General features: G+C 39.1%; 1 protein-coding gene across 2 annotated transcripts in view; it reads right to left on the bottom strand.

Moving 5' to 3' along the window:
* RNF115 (ring finger protein 115) overlaps positions 1-24197 on the bottom strand; it is an 80709-nt gene that overhangs the window by 13158 nt on the left and 43354 nt on the right. For both annotated transcript variants that reach the window (XM_041754360.1, XM_041754361.1), the window contains one exon: positions 21759-21970. In XM_041754360.1, the coding sequence (XP_041610294.1) occupies positions 21759-21970 (212 nt within the window). The remainder of the gene's footprint in view (positions 1-21758; positions 21971-24197) is intronic.

Below are 24197 nucleotides of genomic sequence, written 5' to 3'. Positions count from 1 at the left end.
GTTGTTTTATGCTGCTTAATTTTGGGGTAATCTGTTACACAGCAATAAATAATATACCTTCTTGCTTGCTAATAACTGGAAAAGCAAAATTACCACATGCTTGAACTAACCAATAAGTAAATGGTAATAAACAACTTTGAGAGAGAGCCTAGTTCCTGACTCTGTAGCTGACCCTACATAAATAAATGCTTAGGGAGTTGCCAGGGACACCTCGGCTAATGAGCTGCTGATTCCCCTCTCTTGGCTGCTTACTTCCTGGAAGTCAGATGCTGGTTCCATACCTCTGCAGCAGAAACAAAGAGAGGCTGCTCAGGGTGGACTCAGTAAGTGTAAGAGATATTGTGAGGAGGTTGTCTTCAGCTGATAAATGCAGTACTTACAATGAATTTTCTTGTTAAAAACATAAAATATTGTCTTGTCAAAGCAATAGGTAGCTAAAATGGGAGTGGGTGGGAGGGTGATGTGTATATTTAACCCACAGGAGAGAAAAATCAATCCATACAGTCTAGAGGGGAAGATACATGTTAAGATGAGATAAAAGACTTCATGAGTTTCCAGAGATGTTCTCTCTCTAGGTTCTCCTCCTTGTTCCTTGGTTGTCCTTTCTGTCTCCTCTGTTTATTCCTCTTTATCTTCCAAACTTCTAATAATCAGGGCCTATGGCTCAATTCTCTGATCTCTTCTACTTTCTATATTGACTCTTCTAGCAATTTCACCCAGTTTTATAATTTTAAATCCATATACAAAGCCACATTTCTAATTTTTATCTCACCCAAGACCTCTGTCTACTCAATACCACCACTTGAATGTGTAGTAAGCAGCTCAAACTTATTATGTCCCAAACTGAACTCTTGTATCTTCTCCCCCATATCTGTTCCTTCTAGTGTTCCTCATTTCAGCTGATGGTGACTCCATTTTTCAAGCCGCTCAAACCAAAAACCTTAGTGCATTCTTAACTTTTTTTTCATCCATAACTTTTCTTTCTGTTATATCTCATATCCAATCTGTCAGCAAATCCAATTATGCCCACTGTCAAACTGTATCTAGAATCCACCCATTTTTCCCTACCTCATCCAAGCCACTGGCATCTCTAGTTTAGATTAATGCAACAGCCTCTTAGTTTCTCTGTTTCTGCCCTTGCCCCTGTACTCCTTGCAGCCCCCCATTCTATTCTCAACATAGCAAATAGAATGATCATTTTTTTAAAAAGATTTTATTTATTTATGCATGAGAGACACAGAGAGAGAGAGAGAGAGAGACAGAGAGAGAGAGAGAGGCAGAGACACAGGTAGACGGAGAAGCAGGCTCCATGCAGGGAGCCCGACGTGGGACTTGATCCCAGGTCTCCAGGATTACACCCTAGGCTGAAGGCAGCACTAAACCACTGAGCCACCTGGGCTGCCCTAGAATGATCATTTGAAAACTGAAATTAGACCATGTCATTTCTCTGCCCTAAACTTTCCACTGGGTTTCTATCTGCACTCAGAATTTAAAGCCCTTACAGTAATCTACCAGGTTCTACCCAATCTGATATTCTCCTCCCCATCCCCACACCCTGCCAACTTCTCAGTGACCTTATCTCCTACTATTCCCCCTCACTTACTCTGCTCTAACTGGCCTCTCCTTGTTGGCACATTCCTGGCTCATTCCCTCACTTCATTTATGCCTATTCAATCAAGCCTTTGCTGACAACACTTTTTGAAAGTTCACTTCTCCCACACTCCCCAATCTTCCTTCTCTACCTTTTTTTCCCCATAGCATTTACTACTGCTTAACAGTTTATTGATTTAACTTATTTTGCTTATCTGATGTCCCGCCCTTATTAAGCTTCACAAAGGTAATCAACTTTTAACTATTTTGTTCCCTACCATACAGTCAATACCTGGAATAACACCTGGCAAAGTAATATACAAATGTCTGTTGAATTAATTAAAAGACCCCAAGACAGGGCCCAGAAATACACTGAAAGGTATATAATCTATTACGATAAAAGATAAAAAAGGAGGATGACATGGGATCCCTGGGTAGCGCAGCGGTTTAGCGCCTGCCTTTGGCCCAGGGCACGATCCTGGAGACCCGGGATCGAATCCCACGTCGGGCTCCTGGTGCACGGAGCCTGCTTCTCCCTCTGCCTATGTCTCTGCCTCTCTCTCTCTCTCTGCGTGTGTGTGACTATCATAAATAAATAAAAATTAAAAAAAAAAAAAAAGGAGGATGACAAAATAAGTATGATTCCATTTCAATTATATATATGAAGGAATCATATGTTAAAAGTTTCACAAAATTATGCATTAAGGTTTAACTGGCTTTTCTTGTTGCCTTTTTAATTTAAAGAAAAAAACTAATATTTTTAAATAATCAAGAAGTCAATTCTCAAAATGTGAGTAGTGATCAGTGGTCAGAAAACTATGGTCTCAGAATCTCCTTCAGGGGAACATATTTTAGGAAGCAAACATCAGATGTACCCTGTCCTACAAAAGTGATTCAGAGACAGCTGATCAAAACACCAGGCTAAAACATTAACAATAAAAAACAAATGTTAAAGGAGTTAAACACACTAAAATAAAGGCAGGTCTTAATGTAATAAGTGCAAAGTAATGGGTAATAACCTCTATGAAGTCTAGAAAGTATGATTGTGTTGGTGTTCATCCAATATAGACAACTGACAAATATAAATATTTTGCCATCCTAAAAAAAAAAACATTGTTTAAGGTGAAATATGAGTAATTCCTTAGACTTGTCACAATTCTACCAAAATTGCTCCTAAAGACTATACAATCTGTTTATTCTATACATACCAAGCAACCATCGGATTGCTTTTAATTTCTTGTTATCTGGGAAATTCAAAGATAGCATTACGTAACAAGCAGAAATGAGCTTTCTAGTCACTAAAACAGAATACCCCCAGTTGCAAATTAATAAATTAGTCTTCTGGCACAGGTCAGATTCATTTAAGGTTAGATAAGATGAGCTAGTCTATTCAGGACCTGATTACATCTGGAGAAACTATCATTTGAAAGCTGCAGATCAGAGGACAGAGCGCACACTTTAGGCATGCCTACAAGTATTTGCAGAATGAATGAACAATGTGAGGCTTACCTTTCTTTACATTTGCAAAGAGGTTTCATTCATGTCATTAAAAAAGCCAAAGAAAATAGATCTCATTTCAGGGTAACTCCCTAAATTGGTGTGAGGACACATTAATAATCCCACAAAGGCTAATTAATCTCTGACATCTGATTTTTTAAATGACGAAGTACTCTGTTTATAGTGGAATCAGTGGAATGAACAGGAGCCTGAGATGTAGCCCAGGGAAACCACCAGTTGAAAGCCTGATGAGCAAAATAAAAAGCTACACTCCTCAAATCAATAGGACAAACTATCATTAGGAAGAAAACAAGCTAAAATCTAATAAAAAAGCAATCTATAGGGCATCGGGGTGGCTCAGTGGTTGAGCGTCTGCCTTTGGTTCAGGTCATGAACCTGGGATCCTGGGATGGAGTCCTGCAGCAGGCTCACCACAGAAAGCCTGCTTCTCCCTCTAACTATGTCATGTCTCTCATGAATAAATAAAATAAAAAAAAAAAAAAGAAATCTATAAAATACGAACTTGTGCTTTCAAAACACTGGGTGACACATAATGACAACTACTGTAAGGGAGTAAGTATCACATGGAAGAATCAGGGTAGACCTACTAAAGCAGGCAGAATAACATGATCCATAGAGAATATGACTAACAAAGAGATGTTGTGCTCCATTACATGAGGGAAAGGGAAAGGAAAGTGAACTAAAAACTTGTAAGTACTACTTCCTGACATAATGTTATCATACGTGCTTTGGAAGGAAAGTTTTTGAGAAAATTAGGGAAATGCTTAGTTCTTTCTTTTTTTTAATTGGGAAGATTATATGATACTGTTAGATTGATTTAAAGTATTTGAAACATATATAATCCGGGATCCCTGGGTGGCGCAGTGGTTTGGCACCTGCTTTTGGCCCAGGGCGCGATCCTGGAGACCCGGGATCGAATCCCACGTCGGGCTCCTGGTGCATGGAGCCTACTTCTCCCTCTGCCTGTGTCTCTGCCTCTCTCTCTCTCTCTCTCTCTCTGTGACTATCATAAATAAATTTTTAAAAAATTAAAAAGAAACATATATAATCCTACCAAATAAAAATATCATTCGTGTGACATCCTGGCTTCAATATTTAACTGGCTTTATAATCTCAAACAAATTACCTAACGATTCTATACCTCAGTTTCTACTGTAAAATGGAGATTCACAGTAACTTCTCCATAGGGTTATAGTGAGATTAAACAAATTAACATCTGTAATACACTCAGAGTAGGGCCTGGCACAAACTCTTAGCTATAATTACCACCAAGATATATATTCCATATACCACTTAGAAACATGATTACAATCATCCATTCATTCAACACAAATATATTCAGTATCCACTAAAACAGACACTACCAGAAGCTGGGAATAGAAATGAATACAACAGCACTCCAGACCATTAACCCCAGAAGTAACTTTAAAGGTTGTAAAGGTTGTAAGTGATCTGGTCGTCCATCAAAAGATGGCAGGCCCAGACATGTAATTTTTTTTTAGATTTTATTTGTTAATTAGAGATACACAGAGATACACACACACACACACACACACACACAGAGAGAGAGAGAGAGAGAGAGAGAGAGAAAGAGAGAGAGGGTTAGAAGCTGGCTCCATGCAGGGAGTCGGACATGGGACCTGATCCCGGGTCTCCAGGATCACGCCCTCGGCTGAAGGTGGTGCTAAACTGCTAAACCACCGGGCTGCCCCCCAGACATGTAATTCTTATCAAATCTTTAAGGAATAGATAATTCCTGTGTTACTGAAACTGTTTAGTGTAAAAAAAAAAAAAAACCCAAAAAACAAAACAGCAAAATTTCCCAGTTCGTTTTATCAAACTAACATAATCCTGATACTAAAATATGATAAAGACAACATAGCGCAGCCCCGGTGGCGCGGCGGTTTAACGCCGCCTGCAGCCTAGAGTGTGATCCTGGAAACTCGGGATCGAGTCCCACATCGGGTTTCCTGCATGGAGCCTGCTTCTCCCTCTGCCTGTGTCTCTGCCTCTCTCTCTCTGTGTCTCTATGAATAATAATAATAAAAAAAAGGCAACATAAAAAAATTACCCTTATGAACAGATGTAAAAAAAAAAAAAAGATTGGGAACAAATCAATGCCAAGAATATATTAAGTTTAATGCTTCTTGACAATGTGTTTTTATTTTTATTTCTTTTAAAGATTTTTTTTTAAAGATTTTATTTATTTATTAATGAGACACACACACAGTGAGAGGGGCAGAGACACAGGCAAGAGGGCGAAGCAGGCTCCACGCAAGGAACCCGATGCGGGAATCGATCCCAGATCTCCAGAATCACACCCTGGGCTGCAGGCGGCGCTAAACCGCTGCGCCACCGAGGCTGCCCTATTTTTATTTCTTTTAAAGATTTATTTATTTATTCATGAGAGACACACAGAGGCTGCCCAGGTATTTTTTCTTTAAAGCTTACAGTGTGGGTTCAACATTAGAAAATCTATGAGTGGGATCCCTGGGTGGCGCAGCGGTTTGGCGCCTGCCTTTGGCCCAGGGCGCAATCCTGGAGACCTGGGATTGAATCCCACATCAGGCTCCCGGTGCATGGAGCCTGCTTCTCCCTCTGCCTGTGTCTCTGCCTCTCTCTCTCTCTCTCTCTCTCTGTGTGACTATCATAAATAAATAAAAATAAAAAAAAAAGAAAATCTATGAGTTAATAAAATGCATTAATTGTTTAAATAAGAAACTATAGGGACATCCCAGGTGGCTCAGCCATTTAGCGCCACCTTCAGCCCAGGACGTGATCCTGGAGACCCGGCATCAAGTCCCACATCTGGCTCCCTGCATGGAGCCTGCTTCTCCCTCTGCCTCTCTCTCTTTCTGTGTGTCTCTCATGAATAAATAAATAAGATCTTAAAAAAAAAAAAAAAGAAAAAACTATAAAGTCATTTTGATAAGACTGCAAAGGACATTTGATAAAAATCACTAGTCATTCCTAATTAAAAGTCCCTAATAAATTAAGAATAAAACTTTCTTAATCTGACAGTACATATCCAAGGAGCCAGAGGTAAACATGCTTAAAAAAGAAACATGCATTTCCACTGAAGTCACGAAAAAGACACGGATGCTTACTATTATTAGACAACTTTGTTGTGATAATATAATCAATGTAACATAAAAAATGAGGCATGAAGAGGGAAAAAAACACAATATCTGTATATGACACGTCACTAATCTAGAAAATTCAAGGGAATAAAATGAAAACCTATTAGAGCTAATAAGAGAATTCAATTAAATAGCAAGGGGATGGGTGACAAAGAGCTTCCTGGCAATAATCAATTAAAAAGTTAAATGAAACTATAAAACTTGTTTTTAAAAAGATTTTATGTATTTATTCATGAAAAACACAGAGGAAAGAGAAAGGCAGAGACACAGGCAGAGGGAGAAGCAGGCTCCATGCAGGGAGCCTGATGTGGGACTCGATCCCGGGACTCCAGGATCATGCTCTGGGCCAAAGGCAGGTGCTAAACCACTGAGCAACCCAGGGATTCCCATTATTTTTTTATTATTATTTTTTAAACTACTCTGAATATCACCACAAAAGAACCAAATAAATTGAGACATGAGGTGTGGACCTAGATGAGAAGTTTCTTTCTTTCTTTTTTTTTTTTTTAAAAAACTTCTTTTTTTTTTATTTTTATTTTTTTATTTATTTATGATAGTCACAGAAAGAGAGAGAGAGGCAGAGACACAGGCAGAGGGAGAAACAGGCTCCATGCACCGGGAGCCTGACGTGGGATTCGATCCCGGGTCTCCAGGATCGCGCCCTGGGCCAAAGACAAGTGCCAAACCGCTGCGCCACCCAGGGATCCAGAGAAGTTTCAAAATTATAAAAAGTATGCACTGCCCCCAAGGTACTATATAAATCCAATGCACTTCCAATCAAAATCCTAATGGCATGGCAGAGGGGGCAGAGATTGACAAAATGCATCTAAAATCCATTTGGAAGCACCTAGGTGACTCAGTCGGTTAAGCGGCTGCCTTCAGCTCAGGTCATGATCCCAGGGTCCTAGGATTGAGTCCCACATCCTCTGCAGAGAGCTTGCTTCTTTCTCTCCCTCTGCCTGCTGTTCCCTCTGCTTGTGCTTTCTGTCAAATAAATAAATAAAATCTTTAAAAATAAATAGATAGATGGATAGATTAAATTTAAAAATCCATTTAGAAAGGAAAAAGCATCAGGGCATTTTTGGAAAAGAACAATAATGAAGTAGACTTCATCAGTAGGTATCAAATCATACCATAAAATTATAAAAACTAAATCAGTAAGGTATAGGAACACAAAAATAAAGATCAACAGACCATAAAAGACAATCTAGAGATAGGTGAGTATGAAAATGTATATTGGAAAAGGTAACTTTTCAGGGTAGAAGGATGATTCAAAAAGTTACATTGCAAATAACTAGACACTCATATTGGGGAGGGGAGGGGAGGGATAGATCCTTAACTTAAAAAAATTCACAAGAGGGGGATCCCTGGGTGGCGCAGCGGTTTGGCGCCTGCCTTTGGCCCAGGGCGCGATCCTGGAGACCCGGGATCGAGTCCCACGTCGGGCTCCCAGTGCATGGAGCCTGCTTCTCCCTCTGCCTGTGTCTCTGCCTCTCTCTCTCTCTGTGTGACTATCATAAATAAATAAAAATTAAAAAAAATTCACAAGAATAATACCTGCACGCCCACTTAGAGGTGCAGGCACAAAACCCAAGCCGAGCCAGGAGCCCTCCCTGAGAGCCGACCGACTGACATATCCTCTGGGATGAATGCTTTAATGTTCTTGAAAACTTGAAGCTACCACCAGCCATCTTTCATTTTAATCAGGGAGAGCTAGCTATCCAATAATGATGCCAATACAAGAAAGCAGAGCTGGGGGAGAGAGAGAGAGATGGAAACAGGGAGATAGCTTAAGATAACACGCTGACTGACCACTGAGACCCATCTATGGACTTCTAATTCACATCAGTTCTCAATACTGCCCCTACACAGTGATTTAGAAATCCAAGGAGACAGTTTTGCTAATTACAATAAATGGGGAGGTACCATTTTTATTTAGTAGATAGGAACCCTTGCAAGAAATGGGAGAATAGGCCCAACAAATAGTTGTCCTCCAACATACATAATCTTTGAACTGTCCTGCTTGGACATTTACTTAGGGGAAAACTGTCCATAACTTACAGAGCCCAAACTCAACTCCATTCTACATATAAAAGTATTTTCCACTTGATTTTAAGATATACTAAATTTTCCAGGAATGCCACTACTGTGAAAATCAAGGAAAAAGTAAACATTTCTCCCCCACCCCAAATTCTCCCAAGTGCTCTTCACTATTTAAAAAAATCTTAACATTATAGCAATGGTGCTGTGGCAGATGAGAAGTCAATAATATAACACTCTTACGTCATCTGCATTTCTAACAATCACTTTTTTTTTTAAGTTTAACAGACATTCCTTTAGTTGATTAATCTCTATATACAATCAAAACATATGGTTTAAGATTTCTTTTGAGTGGAAAGGAATTTAGGTTTCATGGGTTTTTATGGACCTGTTACATGTTTTCTGGAAATCATTTAAGCCTTTTGAAACTACAAAATAGGAGAAAAAATGGTTCAAGAAAAACAGCAATGAGATTTTTAAATCAAACTATATATTCTTAAGTCAGCAAATCTAGAATTGGAAAGAATTGGGACAATTCCTCTTCTGCATTTCCTACATGCTCAAATTCACCCTGGGAAACAAAAGCTTAGTCCACTGGAAGACAAGATGCAAACAGATGGATTACCCAGTTTATAGATTGCAAGTATTTTGAAGGTAGTTTGACCAGAGATGAGAAAAATAACCGCAGACAATACAGAAGGTTAAACTGGTAATATGAATCTGTACTGACGCATGTGACTTTCCTCAGTGGCATTATGGGAGTGAACAAAGTGTGTTGACCCTAAATGACCTCAAGACAATGATGTACTTTTAAATAAAGCCATCCATACTTTTTCCCCTAAGATGGCTAGATGGTTCATAATGGTCACAAATCAGCATTACAGAGATTTAAGAAAAAAATTTTCTGAAGCCCGATGCAAAACTCGATCCCAGGACCCCAGGATCATGACCTGAGCCAAAAGCAGACGTTCAACCACTGAGCCACCCAGGTGCCCCGAGATTTAAAATTTTGATCAAAGCTGCCTTCAGGGGATCCCTGGGTGGCGCAGCGGTTTGGCGACTGCCTTTGGCCCAGGGCGTGATCCTGGAGATCCAGGATCGAATTCCACGTCGGGCTCCCGGTGCATGGAGCCTGCTTCTCCCTCTGCCTATGTCTCTGCCCCTCTCTCTCTCTCTCTCTGTGTGACTATCATAAATAAATAAAAATTAAAAAAAAAAAAAGCTACCTTCAATTTTCTATCTCACTGTGATTTTGATTTGCATTTCTCTGGTGATTACTGATGTTCAACATCTTTTCATGTACCTACTGGCCATCTGTATGTCTTTTTTGGAAAATGTCTATTCAGATCCCCTGTCCATTTAATCAGATTATTTGGGGGTTTCTGCTGTTCAGCTATATAAGTTCTTTATGTACTTTAAATATTAACCCCTTATAAGATAATGTTGCTTCATTTTTAATGTATTTACTTTTATCATTACTTTCTATTAATGGCAAATGCTTTTCTATCTATATATTTAGTCAATAATGTTTACACGGGTAATAATATGAAGCTTCTTTTCACAGTATGTCTAAATAAGGTAAAAAACAGGTAAGTTTATTTAATGAAAACTTTAAATGATGGGGTGCCTCTCTGGCTCAGTCAGTTAAGGATCAGACTTGGTTTTGGCTCATGTCTCAAACTCAGGATCCTGAGAGAGAACCCCCACATTGGGCTTATGCTTAACAGAGAGTCTGCTCACGTTTCACTCTCCTTCTTCCCCTGCCCTCCCACCAGCCCCCACACACTCTCTCTAAAATAAATCTTTTAAAAAACACTTTATTATTTTTTAAAGATTTTATTTATTTATTTGACACAGAGAGAGAGAGAGAAAGCGAGAGCATGTGTGTGCATGCATGCCCGCGCACAAGCAGGGGGAGCCGCAGGCTGAGAGAAAGAGGGAGAAGCAGGCTCACCACCAAGCAGGGAGCCCTAAGTGAGGCTCAATCCCAGGATCCTGGGATCACGACCTGAACCAAAAACAGATGCCCAACCAACTGAGCCACCCCAGTGCCCCTAAAAAAAAAAAAAAAGAAACAAAAAAACTTTAAATTATTATTATTATTATTCATAGAGACACACACACACACAGTGAGGGAAAAGCAGGCACCATGCAGAGAGCCTGACGTGGGACTCGATCCAGGGTCTCCAGGATCATGCCCTAGGCTGCAGGTGGCGCTAAACCGCTGCGCAACCAGGGCTGCCCCAAAACCTTTAAATAATAATGTTCGAAAGGGAAAAAGTCACCAAGAGTTAAATGACTAAAATATACAAAACACTGATTCAGAGCCCAAAGAAATCACTAAGTTCATGACACTCATCCCCTCCCAATAAAAGGTATGTGGGGAGGTGCCCATGGTTATCATATCTTTTTTTTTTAAGATTTTATTTATTTATTTATGAGAGAGACAGAAAGAGAGAGAGAGAGGCAGAAACACAGGCAGAGGGAGAAGCAGGCTCCACACAGGAAGCCCAATGTGGGACTTGATCCCAGTGCTCAACCCCTGAGCCACCCAGGAATCCCCATGGTTAACATACCTTACAAGAGTAAGATCAAAATCTTTAGAAAATTGCTACATTATTTAAATATAAAATAAATGTAAACCCTATGCTACAATTAATCTGAAGTAACAGGTCACTTTTTCTATTAGCTAAAATAGCTTATAAAGGGCTGCTAAATAAATAAATAAATAAATAAATAAATAAAATATAAAAAATAAAAAATAAAGGGCTGCCTGGGTAGCTTGGTTGGTTAAGCATCTGCCTTCAGCTCAAATCATAACTCCAGGGTTCTGAGATCCAGTCCAAGTTGGGCTCCCTGCTCAGCAGGGAGCCTGCTTCTCCTCCTCCTCTCCACGCGTGTTCTCTGTCACTATCTCCTCCCAAATAAAATAAAATCTTTAAAAAATAAAATAGCTTATAAAATATCTAATTAGCAGGCACTGGCTGTCTGACCCCAAATCCATTCTCAATACCCTTCTCCCTTACCACCCCTGACTACAGAGGATTCAAAAACTTAGTCCCTGCTCTCTTAGTCCCTGCTCTTAGTCTTAGTCTCCTGCATCTCAGGTAAAAAAACTATTAGGGAACCAGGTATTCATTCAGTCTCTAAGAACCATCCCAAAGGGTATCTTTATAAGAAAAATTTGGTCGACATGGCCTTCACCAAATGGTCAAACTTAAAGCTGCTCTCCCAGCTTTATAGCTGGGGATAGGGAATATATGACAAAGTACCCAGTGAGTGGAATTTTCTTGGCAAGAAATATAGATGTGGGAGTGGGGCAGTGGAAAAGATTTTCCTTTCCTTAAAAACAAAGGGACAGACAAACTGATGCTGTCCCTTTTCCCTTTCTTCTTTCCTGAGGCTCAGCTTTAAGGTAGCAAGCATGCAAGAAAGATCAAGAGAATCACAGACTGAACCCTAACAGGGTTAAGATACAGATACATCCTACTGCCACCCAGCTACAGACATCTTGTTATATGTGAGAAAACAACTCTTGTGTAAGCCATCATTAGGTCAGGTTATATGTTACTCAGGTAATGTGATTATCTGTAAAAGACACATGAGAAAAGGAAGCTTATATCCTTCTCCCACTTTGCTATTAGTTAAAGAGAATAATGCTGTCATAGAGTAGACCACAATTTCCAAAGGAATAAAGAAGCAAAGCAACCAAGGAGGACTGAATCAAGCTAATAATGTTCACATTGTTATTTTATTAATCTGGTAAGGAATTTTTGAGCAATATATTAAAATTTGACCCCTGCCTACATTAATTGTTCAGAGCCCAGCTCCAGGGCTCTGTGAGAAGAGTGTATATAGCCTAGTACCTGAAAAATCCTAGCATTCTTTTTTTTAAGATTTATTTATTCATGAGAGACAGAGAGAGGGAGAGACACAGGCAGAGAGAGAAGCAGGCTCCATGCAGAGAGCCCGATGTGGGACTCGATCCTAGGTCTCCAGGATCATGCCCTTAGCTGCAGGCAGATGCTCAACCGCTGAGCCACCCAGCATCCCAAATTCTAGCATTTGATTGTTAGTTACCTTCTTCTTTCAGATTCCAGACAAAATACAAGGCCACCAAAGGACATTCATATTGTTTTTAAGCATTCATACAGTAGTAAGGACAAGTTAAAAGAATTCTCCCCATTACTATTTAGCAACTAAAAAAATCTTCTTGAAAGAATTTTATTTCCATTACAGGAACCCCAGCAGAAACCGTGTTTGTCCAGTAGGCCAGAAAGTATCAGCTAATAATCAGAGAAACAGAAGCTTATCACTTTACTCTGACACCCCAATTCTCTTATTAATTTAAGGACTGTGAACAAGTATTGCTGTATAAAATGCTTATATCTAATTACTCTGGTCAAATTGGGATTATAAGCATCAAAATGAATAATGATTACAATAAAATCGATGAGTTCATGCTAAAATAAATAAGTGGATTGATAAAATAGGGTCAGGAGAAGAAAAAAGCTCTTTTACAGAAGATTGGTATCTGTAGAAGGAATCATAGAAATAGAAAAATTATTATTTTACAGCCATTATAGTAATAATTCAGGCAAGAATCATCACTAGATGTTAGTATCACTAGGTAAAAAAACTATTAGGGAACCAGGTATTCATTCAGTCTCTAAGAACCATCCCAAAGGGTATCTTTATAAGAAAAATTTCGTCGACATGGCCTTCACCAAATGGTCAAACTTAAATTACCCATGATGGGACAAGTTAATATCATTGTGCCCCGTCTGTCGTGATACACTGAGAAAGATACATCATTTATCTGATACTCTTGCCCAGATAATTCATCTGAATGAAGAAACAATCAGACAAAAGCAAATTAATGGACATCTAAAAAAAAAAAAACCCAACAAACTAGACTTGACTTAAACTAAGGAAGGTCACATATGGGTTTTCCCTGACAGCATGAACTAAATGCCCAGCCACCAGCTAGCACTATCACCAGACATGCACACAAATAAGCCTGCAGACAATGTCAGTGTTTTTTCTTCTTCTTTTTTTTTTTTGGCTATTGCTATTCTTATTTTAAGATTTTATTTATTTGAATTGCTTCTCGGCCTTTTGGCTAAGATCAAGTGAAGATTTTATGTATTTGAGAGAGAGAGAGAGAGAGAGAGAGCGTGCACGTGCACAAGCATGGGGAGGGGCTTGCTTCTCCCTCTCCATCTGTCAGGCTTTATGTGTTCTAGTTATGGTCCTAGACATCACACACAACATAGACAAACTATCTGCTACCCTACATCTGAATTTCTGTCTCAAAGAACTGTGAGCAATAAATTATTATTAATTACTCTCTCAAGTCACCAAGTTTTAGGATAATTTGTTATGCAACAACAGATAACTAATAATATACTCTAATAGAGCAGAATCTCAATTTTCCTCAGTAGTACCTATCTCACAGTGTTTGGGGGAACATTAAATGGGCTAATGGATGTCAAGACTGGCATAGTACACTTCATGAATGCTAGCCACTAGTATTAATATGACTTCAACTGGTATAGTTACAACCATAGTAGGAAAGTGCATGAGGTGCTTTGGGAGAGCACAAAGAAGGGCCTCTGGCACAGTCCTGAGGTCACAAGAGGCTTCCTAAATTCACTAAAGAACTAAATTGGGTTAAGAAAGCAATAGAGGTATTTCTGTCAGAGGAAACAGATTAAGCAAAGGCAAATAAACTAGAAACATCATAGTGTATATAGGGAATGATAAGTTTTATATTGGTGGAATAAAAGAAAAGTAGGAAGTGACAGGAAACAAGGCTGCAGAGGTTGAGAGAGTTCAAAAACATAGAGGACCTTGTATATGATTTACGGACCCTATGACAGTGGATTTCACACAGGGAAGTGATAAAGATTTGAACATTTAAGTAGATAACCCTGCAAGGGTAATATGGGAGTAAAATTTAAGAATGGTAATACATTGAAGGAAATGTGGACATGAACTATAGGGGAAACTATAGGTGGACAAAATAGGAGCTGAGATATAGAAAACAAAAATCAGTAAGAATTAATGACTAACTAGATGTGTATATATGGGAGATCTGAGTGGGAAAAAGAAAAGATTCTAGGTTAATGCCTCAGTTTCTTAAATAAGTAGAGAGTGGTACCTCCAATCAAAATCAGAAAAAGAAAAACGATTCAGTTTAGCTTCCATCTTGGTGGGTTTGGAGTATCTATGGAACATCCAGATGGAAATGCCTAACAAGAGGTTATATATTCAAGTCTCAAATTAGGGGGAAAGGTCAAAACAGAAATAGACCTGGGAATCTTTAGTATATAGGTGATTATCAGAATAGTGAGATAACTTAGGAATGGCCAGAGAGAATTTATAGAGTAGTGGTTCTCAACCAGGAACAATTTTGCTCCCTCAAGGGATATTTGGCAACATTTGATAACAGTTCTGGTTGTCATAACTGGGAGGGTAATAGGGCTTTACTCTACAGATAGTAGACAGAAGCCAGGGATGCAGCTAAGTATCTTGTAACATACAGGAGAGCACCCACATAGCAAAGAATTAGCCAACCCAAAATGTTACTAAGTCCCAAAGTTTATTTGGGACTGTTGCAGACTAAGGAGAAGTAGAATGAGAAGTCTGCTGCAGACTAAGGAGAAGTTGAAAGAAGAAAACACCTTGGGAAAACAAATGTTTAGGAAATATCCACAAGAAGGAAAGTCAGAGAAGAGGTATATCAAGTAAATGTACTGTCATAGAAGTCAGAGAAGCAGAGAAATTTCACGAGGGGGGGAAATGTTGAATTTATACATCAGACCCATACAATAAAGATTCTGAAGTATCCACTGGGTCTGTACCTCTGCAACACGGGGATTTTCATGAAAGGAAGATTAGATTATGGTAGTAGAGAAATAATGAGAGATGAGAAAGTACAAAAAGTAAATGCAGACTCCTCTTAGAAAATTTTATCAGAAAAGAAAGGAAATAAGACTGGGCAGTAACTAAAGCAATGGTTTAGCTCAATTCTGGCTGCAATCAGAATAACCTCAGAAGGTTTTAAAAATTATCAGTGCTTAGATCTCACCTAAAACACTTAAATCAGAATCCTTGGGGACAGGGACCAGGTATCAGAATTTTAAAAAATATCTTCAGTGGCACCAATGTACAGCCAGAGTTGAAAACCATGTTACTGAAGTGTGGGGGATGGGGGAGCAGCGAGATGAAAATGCATGAAACTAAATTTTAGAAGAAACAGGTAAAAAAAAAAGAGAAACATGGGCTGATGGGGTTACTTTGAACACAAAGAAAGGGTACCTCATCTCAGGAGACTGGAAAGAGAAATAAATATTAATGTAAAGAAATCTGACCCATGGTTTTTTGGAGTTCACGTCTGAGGCCCCAATTTTCAAAACGAAGAATACAAGTCAGCTGCCGAGAATTAGCTACCAGATTGGAAATTTGGAGTGAAATTTGGCAGAAGTTCAAAATATGTCCTGAGGGGAATTGCAAATTAAAAGACTAATCAAATGCATTGACAGCCTAATGGAGATTAAATACACTTTGCCAGCTCCATGGGCATCAATAAGCATATTTAATGATTTTCCTCCAGCAGTACTCAGCCATCCCTTAGGGGAGGAGCAAGGAAAAGCAGACCACAGCACTGATCCAAAACTGATAGTTTAGTGAGTGGTAGAAAATAAGTGCACAAAAGGTAAAATTTTAGATGAACTGTAGCTGAGGAGTTCAACAATGGGGTCCATGTCAGATAGAGAAAGGAAAGTAATTTTCATGCAGTTTAACTGGCAGAGGTTTGCCTCTGAGCATCAGATATTATTATAATTGTCTAAGATTTTTTGGCTTTTGTCCTGGACAATCCTATTAAATCAAATTTCCTATATCCTATTATTGTCCTAAGAAGAAATGTTTACAACTACTTTTGAAATTCATAAGACAGGGGATCCCTGGGTGGCGCAGCGGTTTGGCGCCTGCCTTTGGCCCAGGGCATTATCCTGGAGACCCGGGATCGAGTCCCACGTCGGGCTCCCGGTGCATGGAGCCTGCTTCTCCCTCTGCCTGTGTCTCTGCCTCTCTGTGTGTGTGTGTGTGTGTGTGACTATCATAAAAAAAAAAAAAAAAAAAAAAAAAAGATTCTCTCCTTCTGCCCCTCCCCCCTCTAAAACAAATAAATCTTAAAAAAAAAAAAGAAATTCATAAGACATGATATGAACTAATGGACAAACAGATCGACAGATATGTGATAAAGCAAGTACAGTAAGCTATTAACAGTAAAATCCAGAAGCTTTATGTATGTGAAGGAGTGTAGGCTCTAGAACAGTACTGTTCAATAGGCCCTGCTAAGATAATGGAAATGTTCTATAATCTGTGCTATAAAATATGGTAACTACCAGCTGTAATCTGTGGTTACTGAACCTTTGAAATGTGGCTACTGTGAATAAAGAATTTTGAGTTTTATTAACTTTTAATTAATTTAAATTGATATAATCCCATGTGGCTAGTGACTGCCCTATAGCACTAGATTCATATATCCCTGGATTCAAACAAATCCTGGATCTACCACTGATCCAAGTTATTTTATTTCTCTCTCAGTTTATTCTTATATAAAATGAGAATAGCAGGGGCACCTTGGTGGCTCAGTCAGTGAAGCATCTATCTTTGGCTCAGGTCATGATCTCAGGTTTCAGGGACCCACATCAGGCTCCTCTGCTCAATGGGAAGCCTGCTTCTCCCTCTCTATCTGCCCCTCCCCTGCTTGTGCACGCGCCTCTCTCTCTCTCTCTTTCTCTCAAATAAATAAAATCTTCACTTGATTCTCGGCCTTTTGGCTAAGATCAAGTGAAGATTTTATGTATTTGAGAGAGAGAGAGAGAGAGAGAGAGCGTGCACGTGCACAAGCATGGGGAGGGGCTTGCTTCTCCCTCTCCATCTGTCAGGCTTTATGTGTTCTAGTTATGGTCCTAGACATCACACACAACATAGACAAACTATCTGCTACCCTACATCTGAATTTCTGTCTCAAAGAACTGTGAGCAATAAATTATTATTAATTACTCTCTCAAGTCACCAAGTTTTAGGATAATTTGTTATGCAACAACAGATAACTAATAATATACTCTAATAGAGCAGAATCTCAATTTTCCTCAGTAGTACCTATCTCACAGTGTTTGGGGGAACATTAAATGGGCTAATGGATGTCAAGACTGGCATAGTACACTTCATGAATGCTAGCCACTAGTATTAATATGACTTCAACTGGTATAGTTACAACCATAGTAGGAAAGTGCATGAGGTGCTTTGGGAGAGCACAAAGAAGGGCCTCTGGCACAGTCCTGAGGTCACAAGAGGCTTCCTAAATTCACTAAAGAACTAAATTGGGTTAAGAAAGCAATAGAGGTATTTCTGTCAGAGGAAACAGATTAAGCAAAGGCAAATAAACTAGAAACATCATAGTGTATATAGGGAATGATAAGTTTTATATTGGTGGAATAAAAGAAAAGTAGGAAGTGACAGGAAACAAGGCTGCAGAGGTTGAGAGAGTTCAAAAACATAGAGGACCTTGTATATGATTTACGGACCCTATGACAGTGGATTTCACACAGGGAAGTGATAAAGATTTGAACATTTAAGTAGATAACCCTGCAAGGGTAATATGGGAGTAAAATTTAAGAATGGTAATACATTGAAGGAAATGTGGACATGAACTATAGGGGAAACTATAGGTGGACAAAATAGGAGCTGAGATATAGAAAACAAAAATCAGTAAGAATTAATGACTAACTAGATGTGTATATATGGGAGATCTGAGTGGGAAAAAGAAAAGATTCTAGGTTAATGCCTCAGTTTCTTAAATAAGTAGAGAGTGGTACCTCCAATCAAAATCAGAAAAAGAAAAACGATTCAGTTTAGCTTCCATCTTGGTGGGTTTGGAGTATCTATGGAACATCCAGATGGAAATGCCTAACAAGAGGTTATATATTCAAGTCTCAAATTAGGGGGAAAGGTCAAAACAGAAATAGACCTGGGAATCTTTAGTATATAGGTGATTATCAGAATAGTGAGATAACTTAGGAATGGCCAGAGAGAATTTATAGAGTAGTGGTTCTCAACCAGGAACAATTTTGCTCCCTCAAGGGATATTTGGCAACATTTGATAACAGTTCTGGTTGTCATAACTGGGAGGGTAATAGGGCTTTACTCTACAGATAGTAGACAGAAGCCAGGGATGCAGCTAAGTATCTTGTAACATACAGGAGAGCACCCACATAGCAAAGAATTAGCCAACCCAAAATGTTACTAAGTCCCAAAGTTTATTTGGGACTGTTGCAGACTAAGGAGAAGTAGAATGAGAAGTCTGCTGCAGACTAAGGAGAAGTTGAAAGAAGAAAACACCTTGGGAAAACAAATGTTTAGGAAATATCCACAAGAAGGAAAGTCAGAGAAGAGGTATATCAAGTAAATGTACTGTCATAGAAGTCAGAGAAGCAGAGAAATTTCACGAGGGGGGGAAATGTTGAATTTATACATCAGACCCATACAATAAAGATTCTGAAGTATCCACTGGGTCTGTACCTCTGCAACACGGGGATTTTCATGAAAGGAAGATTAGATTATGGTAGTAGAGAAATAATGAGAGATGAGAAAGTACAAAAAGTAAATGCAGACTCCTCTTAGAAAATTTTATCAGAAAAGAAAGGAAATAAGACTGGGCAGTAACTAAAGCAATGGTTTAGCTCAATTCTGGCTGCAATCAGAATAACCTCAGAAGGTTTTAAAAATTATCAGTGCTTAGATCTCACCTAAAACACTTAAATCAGAATCCTTGGGGACAGGGACCAGGTATCAGAATTTTAAAAAATATCTTCAGTGGCACCAATGTACAGCCAGAGTTGAAAACCATGTTACTGAAGTGTGGGGGATGGGGGAGCAGCGAGATGAAAATGCATGAAACTAAATTTTAGAAGAAACAGGTAAAAAAAAAAGAGAAACATGGGCTGATGGGGTTACTTTGAACACAAAGAAAGGGTACCTCATCTCAGGAGACTGGAAAGAGAAATAAATATTAATGTAAAGAAATCTGACCCATGGTTTTTTGGAGTTCACGTCTGAGGCCCCAATTTTCAAAACGAAGAATACAAGTCAGCTGCCGAGAATTAGCTACCAGATTGGAAATTTGGAGTGAAATTTGGCAGAAGTTCAAAATATGTCCTGAGGGGAATTGCAAATTAAAAGACTAATCAAATGCATTGACAGCCTAATGGAGATTAAATACACTTTGCCAGCTCCATGGGCATCAATAAGCATATTTAATGATTTTCCTCCAGCAGTACTCAGCCATCCCTTAGGGGAGGAGCAAGGAAAAGCAGACCACAGCACTGATCCAAAACTGATAGTTTAGTGAGTGGTAGAAAATAAGTGCACAAAAGGTAAAATTTTAGATGAACTGTAGCTGAGGAGTTCAACAATGGGGTCCATGTCAGATAGAGAAAGGAAAGTAATTTTCATGCAGTTTAACTGGCAGAGGTTTGCCTCTGAGCATCAGATATTATTATAATTGTCTAAGATTTTTTGGCTTTTGTCCTGGACAATCCTATTAAATCAAATTTCCTATATCCTATTATTGTCCTAAGAAGAAATGTTTACAACTACTTTTGAAATTCATAAGACAGGGGATCCCTGGGTGGCGCAGCGGTTTGGCGCCTGCCTTTGGCCCAGGGCATTATCCTGGAGACCCGGGATCGAGTCCCACGTCGGGCTCCCGGTGCATGGAGCCTGCTTCTCCCTCTGCCTGTGTCTCTGCCTCTCTGTGTGTGTGTGTGTGTGTGTGTGACTATCATAAAAAAAAAAAAAAAAAAAAAAAAGATTCTCTCCTTCTGCCCCTCCCCCCTCTAAAACAAATAAATCTTAAAAAAAAAAAGAAATTCATAAGACATGATATGAACTAATGGACAAACAGATCGACAGATATGTGATAAAGCAAGTACAGTAAGCTATTAACAGTAAAATCCAGAAGCTTTATGTATGTGAAGGAGTGTAGGCTCTAGAACAGTACTGTTCAATAGGCCCTGCTAAGATAATGGAAATGTTCTATAATCTGTGCTATAAAATATGGTAACTACCAGCTGTAATCTGTGGTTACTGAACCTTTGAAATGTGGCTACTGTGAATAAAGAATTTTGAGTTTTATTAACTTTTAATTAATTTAAATTGATATAATCCCATGTGGCTAGTGACTGCCCTATAGCACTAGATTCATATATCCCTGGATTCAAACAAATCCTGGATCTACCACTGATCCAAGTTATTTTATTTCTCTCTCAGTTTATTCTTATATAAAATGAGAATAGCAGGGGCACCTTGGTGGCTCAGTCAGTGAAGCATCTATCTTTGGCTCAGGTCATGATCTCAGGTTTCAGGGGACCCACATCAGGCTCCTCTGCTCAATGGGAAGCCTGCTTCTCCCTCTCTATCTGCCCCTCCCCTGCTTGTGCACGCGCCTCTCTCTCTCTCTCTTTCTCTCAAATAAATAAAATCTTCACTTGATCTTAGCCAAGAGGCCAAGAAGCGATTCAAATAAATAAAATCTTAAGGGATCCCTGGGTGGCGCAGCGGTTTGGCGCCTGTCTTTGGCCCAGAGCGCCATCCTGGAGATCCGGGATCGAATCCCACATCAGGCTCCCGGTGCATGGAGCCTGCTTCTTCCTCCGCCTGTGTCTCTGCCTCTCTCTCTCTCTCTGTGACTATCATAAATAAATAAAAATTAAAAAAAAAAAAACACTTAAAAAAAAAAGATAGCAATAGCAAAAAAAAAAAAAAGCAATAGCAAATACTAATTTATATGTATAAATAAGCTAATAAAGAATGAAGTACTATCCTATGCCTATGGCAAGCATTTTTAAAAATTAATGTTTATTATTCCTACAAAATGGGCTTTATGGGATCAAAAGCCAGCATCTATTTTGCCCACCACTGTATCCCTAATGTCTAATACAAGTCTTCCAGCATAAAAGACACTGAATAAACATTTGTTGCATGAATGTTTTTACAGTCACACGACTCGGTATTTATTCCTATTAAATTTTGTACTAACTCCATTGCTCCAATCTGCTGAGGTCTTTCTGAATCCTAATGACATCCCATATATTGGATTTCCCTTTTAGTATCTTCTGAAATATTGAAAAACAAATGTATAACCTATATATTAATCTGAGACAATAAAATTAACCAGAGACCTGTATCATTAGTTTTAGCATCCTTTAATTTATCATGACTTGTTAACTAGTCACAGTTAAGAAACATTCAGTTTAACTTCACCTTCATTCTGTTTATATGTATCTCTATCTTGTCCAAAAAGGTAACAAGTATGAGAACCTTATAGAGATTACATCATGCCAATATGTCCTTCGCTGAAACTACCCTTAAAGAGAACTTAAAGAAAAAACTCACCCTTCAATAGCTGGGGATCTATCGGGACGAGTACTTCCTCGCGATCTGTATCTTCGAGTCATTGGCAGCCGTGGAGGCCGACTTGGTCCCCAGAAGTCAGTGTGAGTTTGGTGACCCCTCTCATTGGTTCTATTATCTTGGTCCAGTGGATTGCTACTTAGAAATGGTCTAAAATCTGGAAAAAACATCGTGTGGTCCAAATGCTCCCAGAGCTAGTAAAAACCAGAAATAAACAACATGTTACTGGTTTAAAGATCAGAAGAAAGAGGAAATGGTAAGAATAAATACTGAAAAAAGAGGGGAAAATTTTCTGGAATAATCTTTAACACTTTGAAATTCAGCAGCTCCAAACTTAAGAAGTGTACATTTCCCCAATTTCATGGAAGAGAAAATAGATGTCTTTCAAGTGTAGGCATCGTGTGTGTGTGTGTGTGTGTGTGTGTGTGTGTACGTGTGGAGGAGGGGCACTTACATACTGAGAAACTTAATTTCCTTCTTTTTTTTTTAAATTTTTTTTTAAATTTATTTATGATAGGCACACAGTGAGAGAGAGAAAGGCAGAGACACAGGCAGAGGGAGAAGCAGGCTCCATGCACCGGGAGCCCGACGTGGGATTCGATCCCGGGTCTCCAGGATCGCGCCCTGGGCCAAAGGCAGGTGCTAAACCGCTGCGCCACCCAGGGATCCCACTTAATTTCCTTCATACAGAAACAAGCCAACAGCTGGATCCTTTCCTTAGCACTGAGCTCATATGCGCATGCCTCTGACCAGTTTCTCCTTCTGAGGTAAAAATGTGAGCCAGACATGATCACGGATTTCTGTCCTAAGCACAATCATTTGGATCTTCATATTCTTGTACTTTGTCACAAATAACATCCACATTTTTACTATATAAAATCTAAGATTTAAGTAAAATGGATGTATTTACACACTTTTTTAAAAAGCATAATTACCACAAAGTGGAGACAGAGATCTACAAAATACTTCTATCGACCTAGAAGCTGCATCAGAAAGGGGCACTGTCAAAGCGCTGCCAAAGCAGTGCAGAAATGTCTGGTAAGATTATTCAGTTGTATGTATTTTTATTTTATCATTAAAAGGGTGTTGTTGGGGGACACCTGGGTGGCTTAGCAGTTTGAGCATCTGCCTTTGGCTCAAGTCATGATCCTGGGATCTGGGATCGAGTCCTGCATTGGGCTCCCTGCATGGAGCCTGCTTCTCCCTCTGCCTGTGTCTCTCATGAATGAATGAATGAATGAATGAATGAATGAATGAATGAATGAATGAAATTTTAAAAAGGGTGTTGTTAGGGATGTAGGGAGAAGAATGGGGATTTGTGTGTTTGGAATTATTTAACAGGGGCACCTGGGTGACTCAGTCGGTTAAACGTCTGCCTTTGGCTCAGGTCATGGTCCCAGGGCTCTGGGATCGAGCCCCACATTGGGCTCCCTGCTTAGCGGGGAGTCTGCCTCTCCCTCCTCCTCTGATCCTCCTCCCTACTTGTGCTCTCTTTCTCTGTCTCAAATAAATCAATAAAATCTTTAAAAAAAATTTTTTTTTAAATTTATTTATGATAGTCACAGAGAGAGAGAGAGAGAGAGGCAGAGACACAGGCAGAGGGAGAAGCAGGCTCCATGCACCGGGAGCCTGATGTGGGATTCGATCCCGGGTCTCCAGGATCGCGCCCTGGGCCAAAGGCAAGCGCCAAACCACTGCGCCACCCAGGGATCCCCTAAAAAAATTTTTTTTTTTAAAAAAGGAATTATTTAACAAAGGATGAATGGAAACAAACCAACCACCACTAAAATAATTTAAATTTTATTTATCAGTACACCAGGTATTTTAAGAGTTCCATAGAACACTACTTATTTCACTTGGTCCAACCAAGAACATAATCCTGGTCACATCCTGGTCTTTTTGTTTTGTTTCATTTCAAAGTTTTAAGTCAAACAGAAAAAGGTTTTAAGTGTATATAATAACAGGGACACAAAACTGCTCAGCATATTATCTTAGGTCTTAAAATCCTCATAGCCTCTCTGCTCCAAACTGATCGTTTCTTCCAGAGACCCAAACTAACAACAGTCTCCTCTAGAAACACGCAGGAAAGGGGTCAGCTGCCAGCTACATGTTAAAGTTGAGCCCACTATGGTCTCAACTCTAACTTCCAATAATTTGTCAAATAGAATTCTTAAAATTAAGAACTTTGTTTAGGTTTGTCAATAACGTTGTTTTTTCCAGTTTACGTTTTGATTTTTGATTTTTAAGGATGTTTCCTCCCTTTTTAATTAAAAAATACACAGTAAACATATTACAAAAATGTAAACACAATATGAAATAGGAAATGCAATACAGTCTCGATTCATTCAGCCATGACCAAGCTCTACCCCTAATTCTACCCTCCTATCCAGGGGTTAATTTGGTGTGTAGAATTCCAATCTT

This window comes from Vulpes lagopus, chromosome 5 (assembly GCF_018345385.1).
Source record: "Vulpes lagopus strain Blue_001 chromosome 5, ASM1834538v1, whole genome shotgun sequence".
Lineage (NCBI taxonomy): Eukaryota > Metazoa > Chordata > Mammalia > Carnivora > Canidae > Vulpes > Vulpes lagopus.
This window is presented reverse-complemented; position numbering and strand designations above follow the sequence as displayed.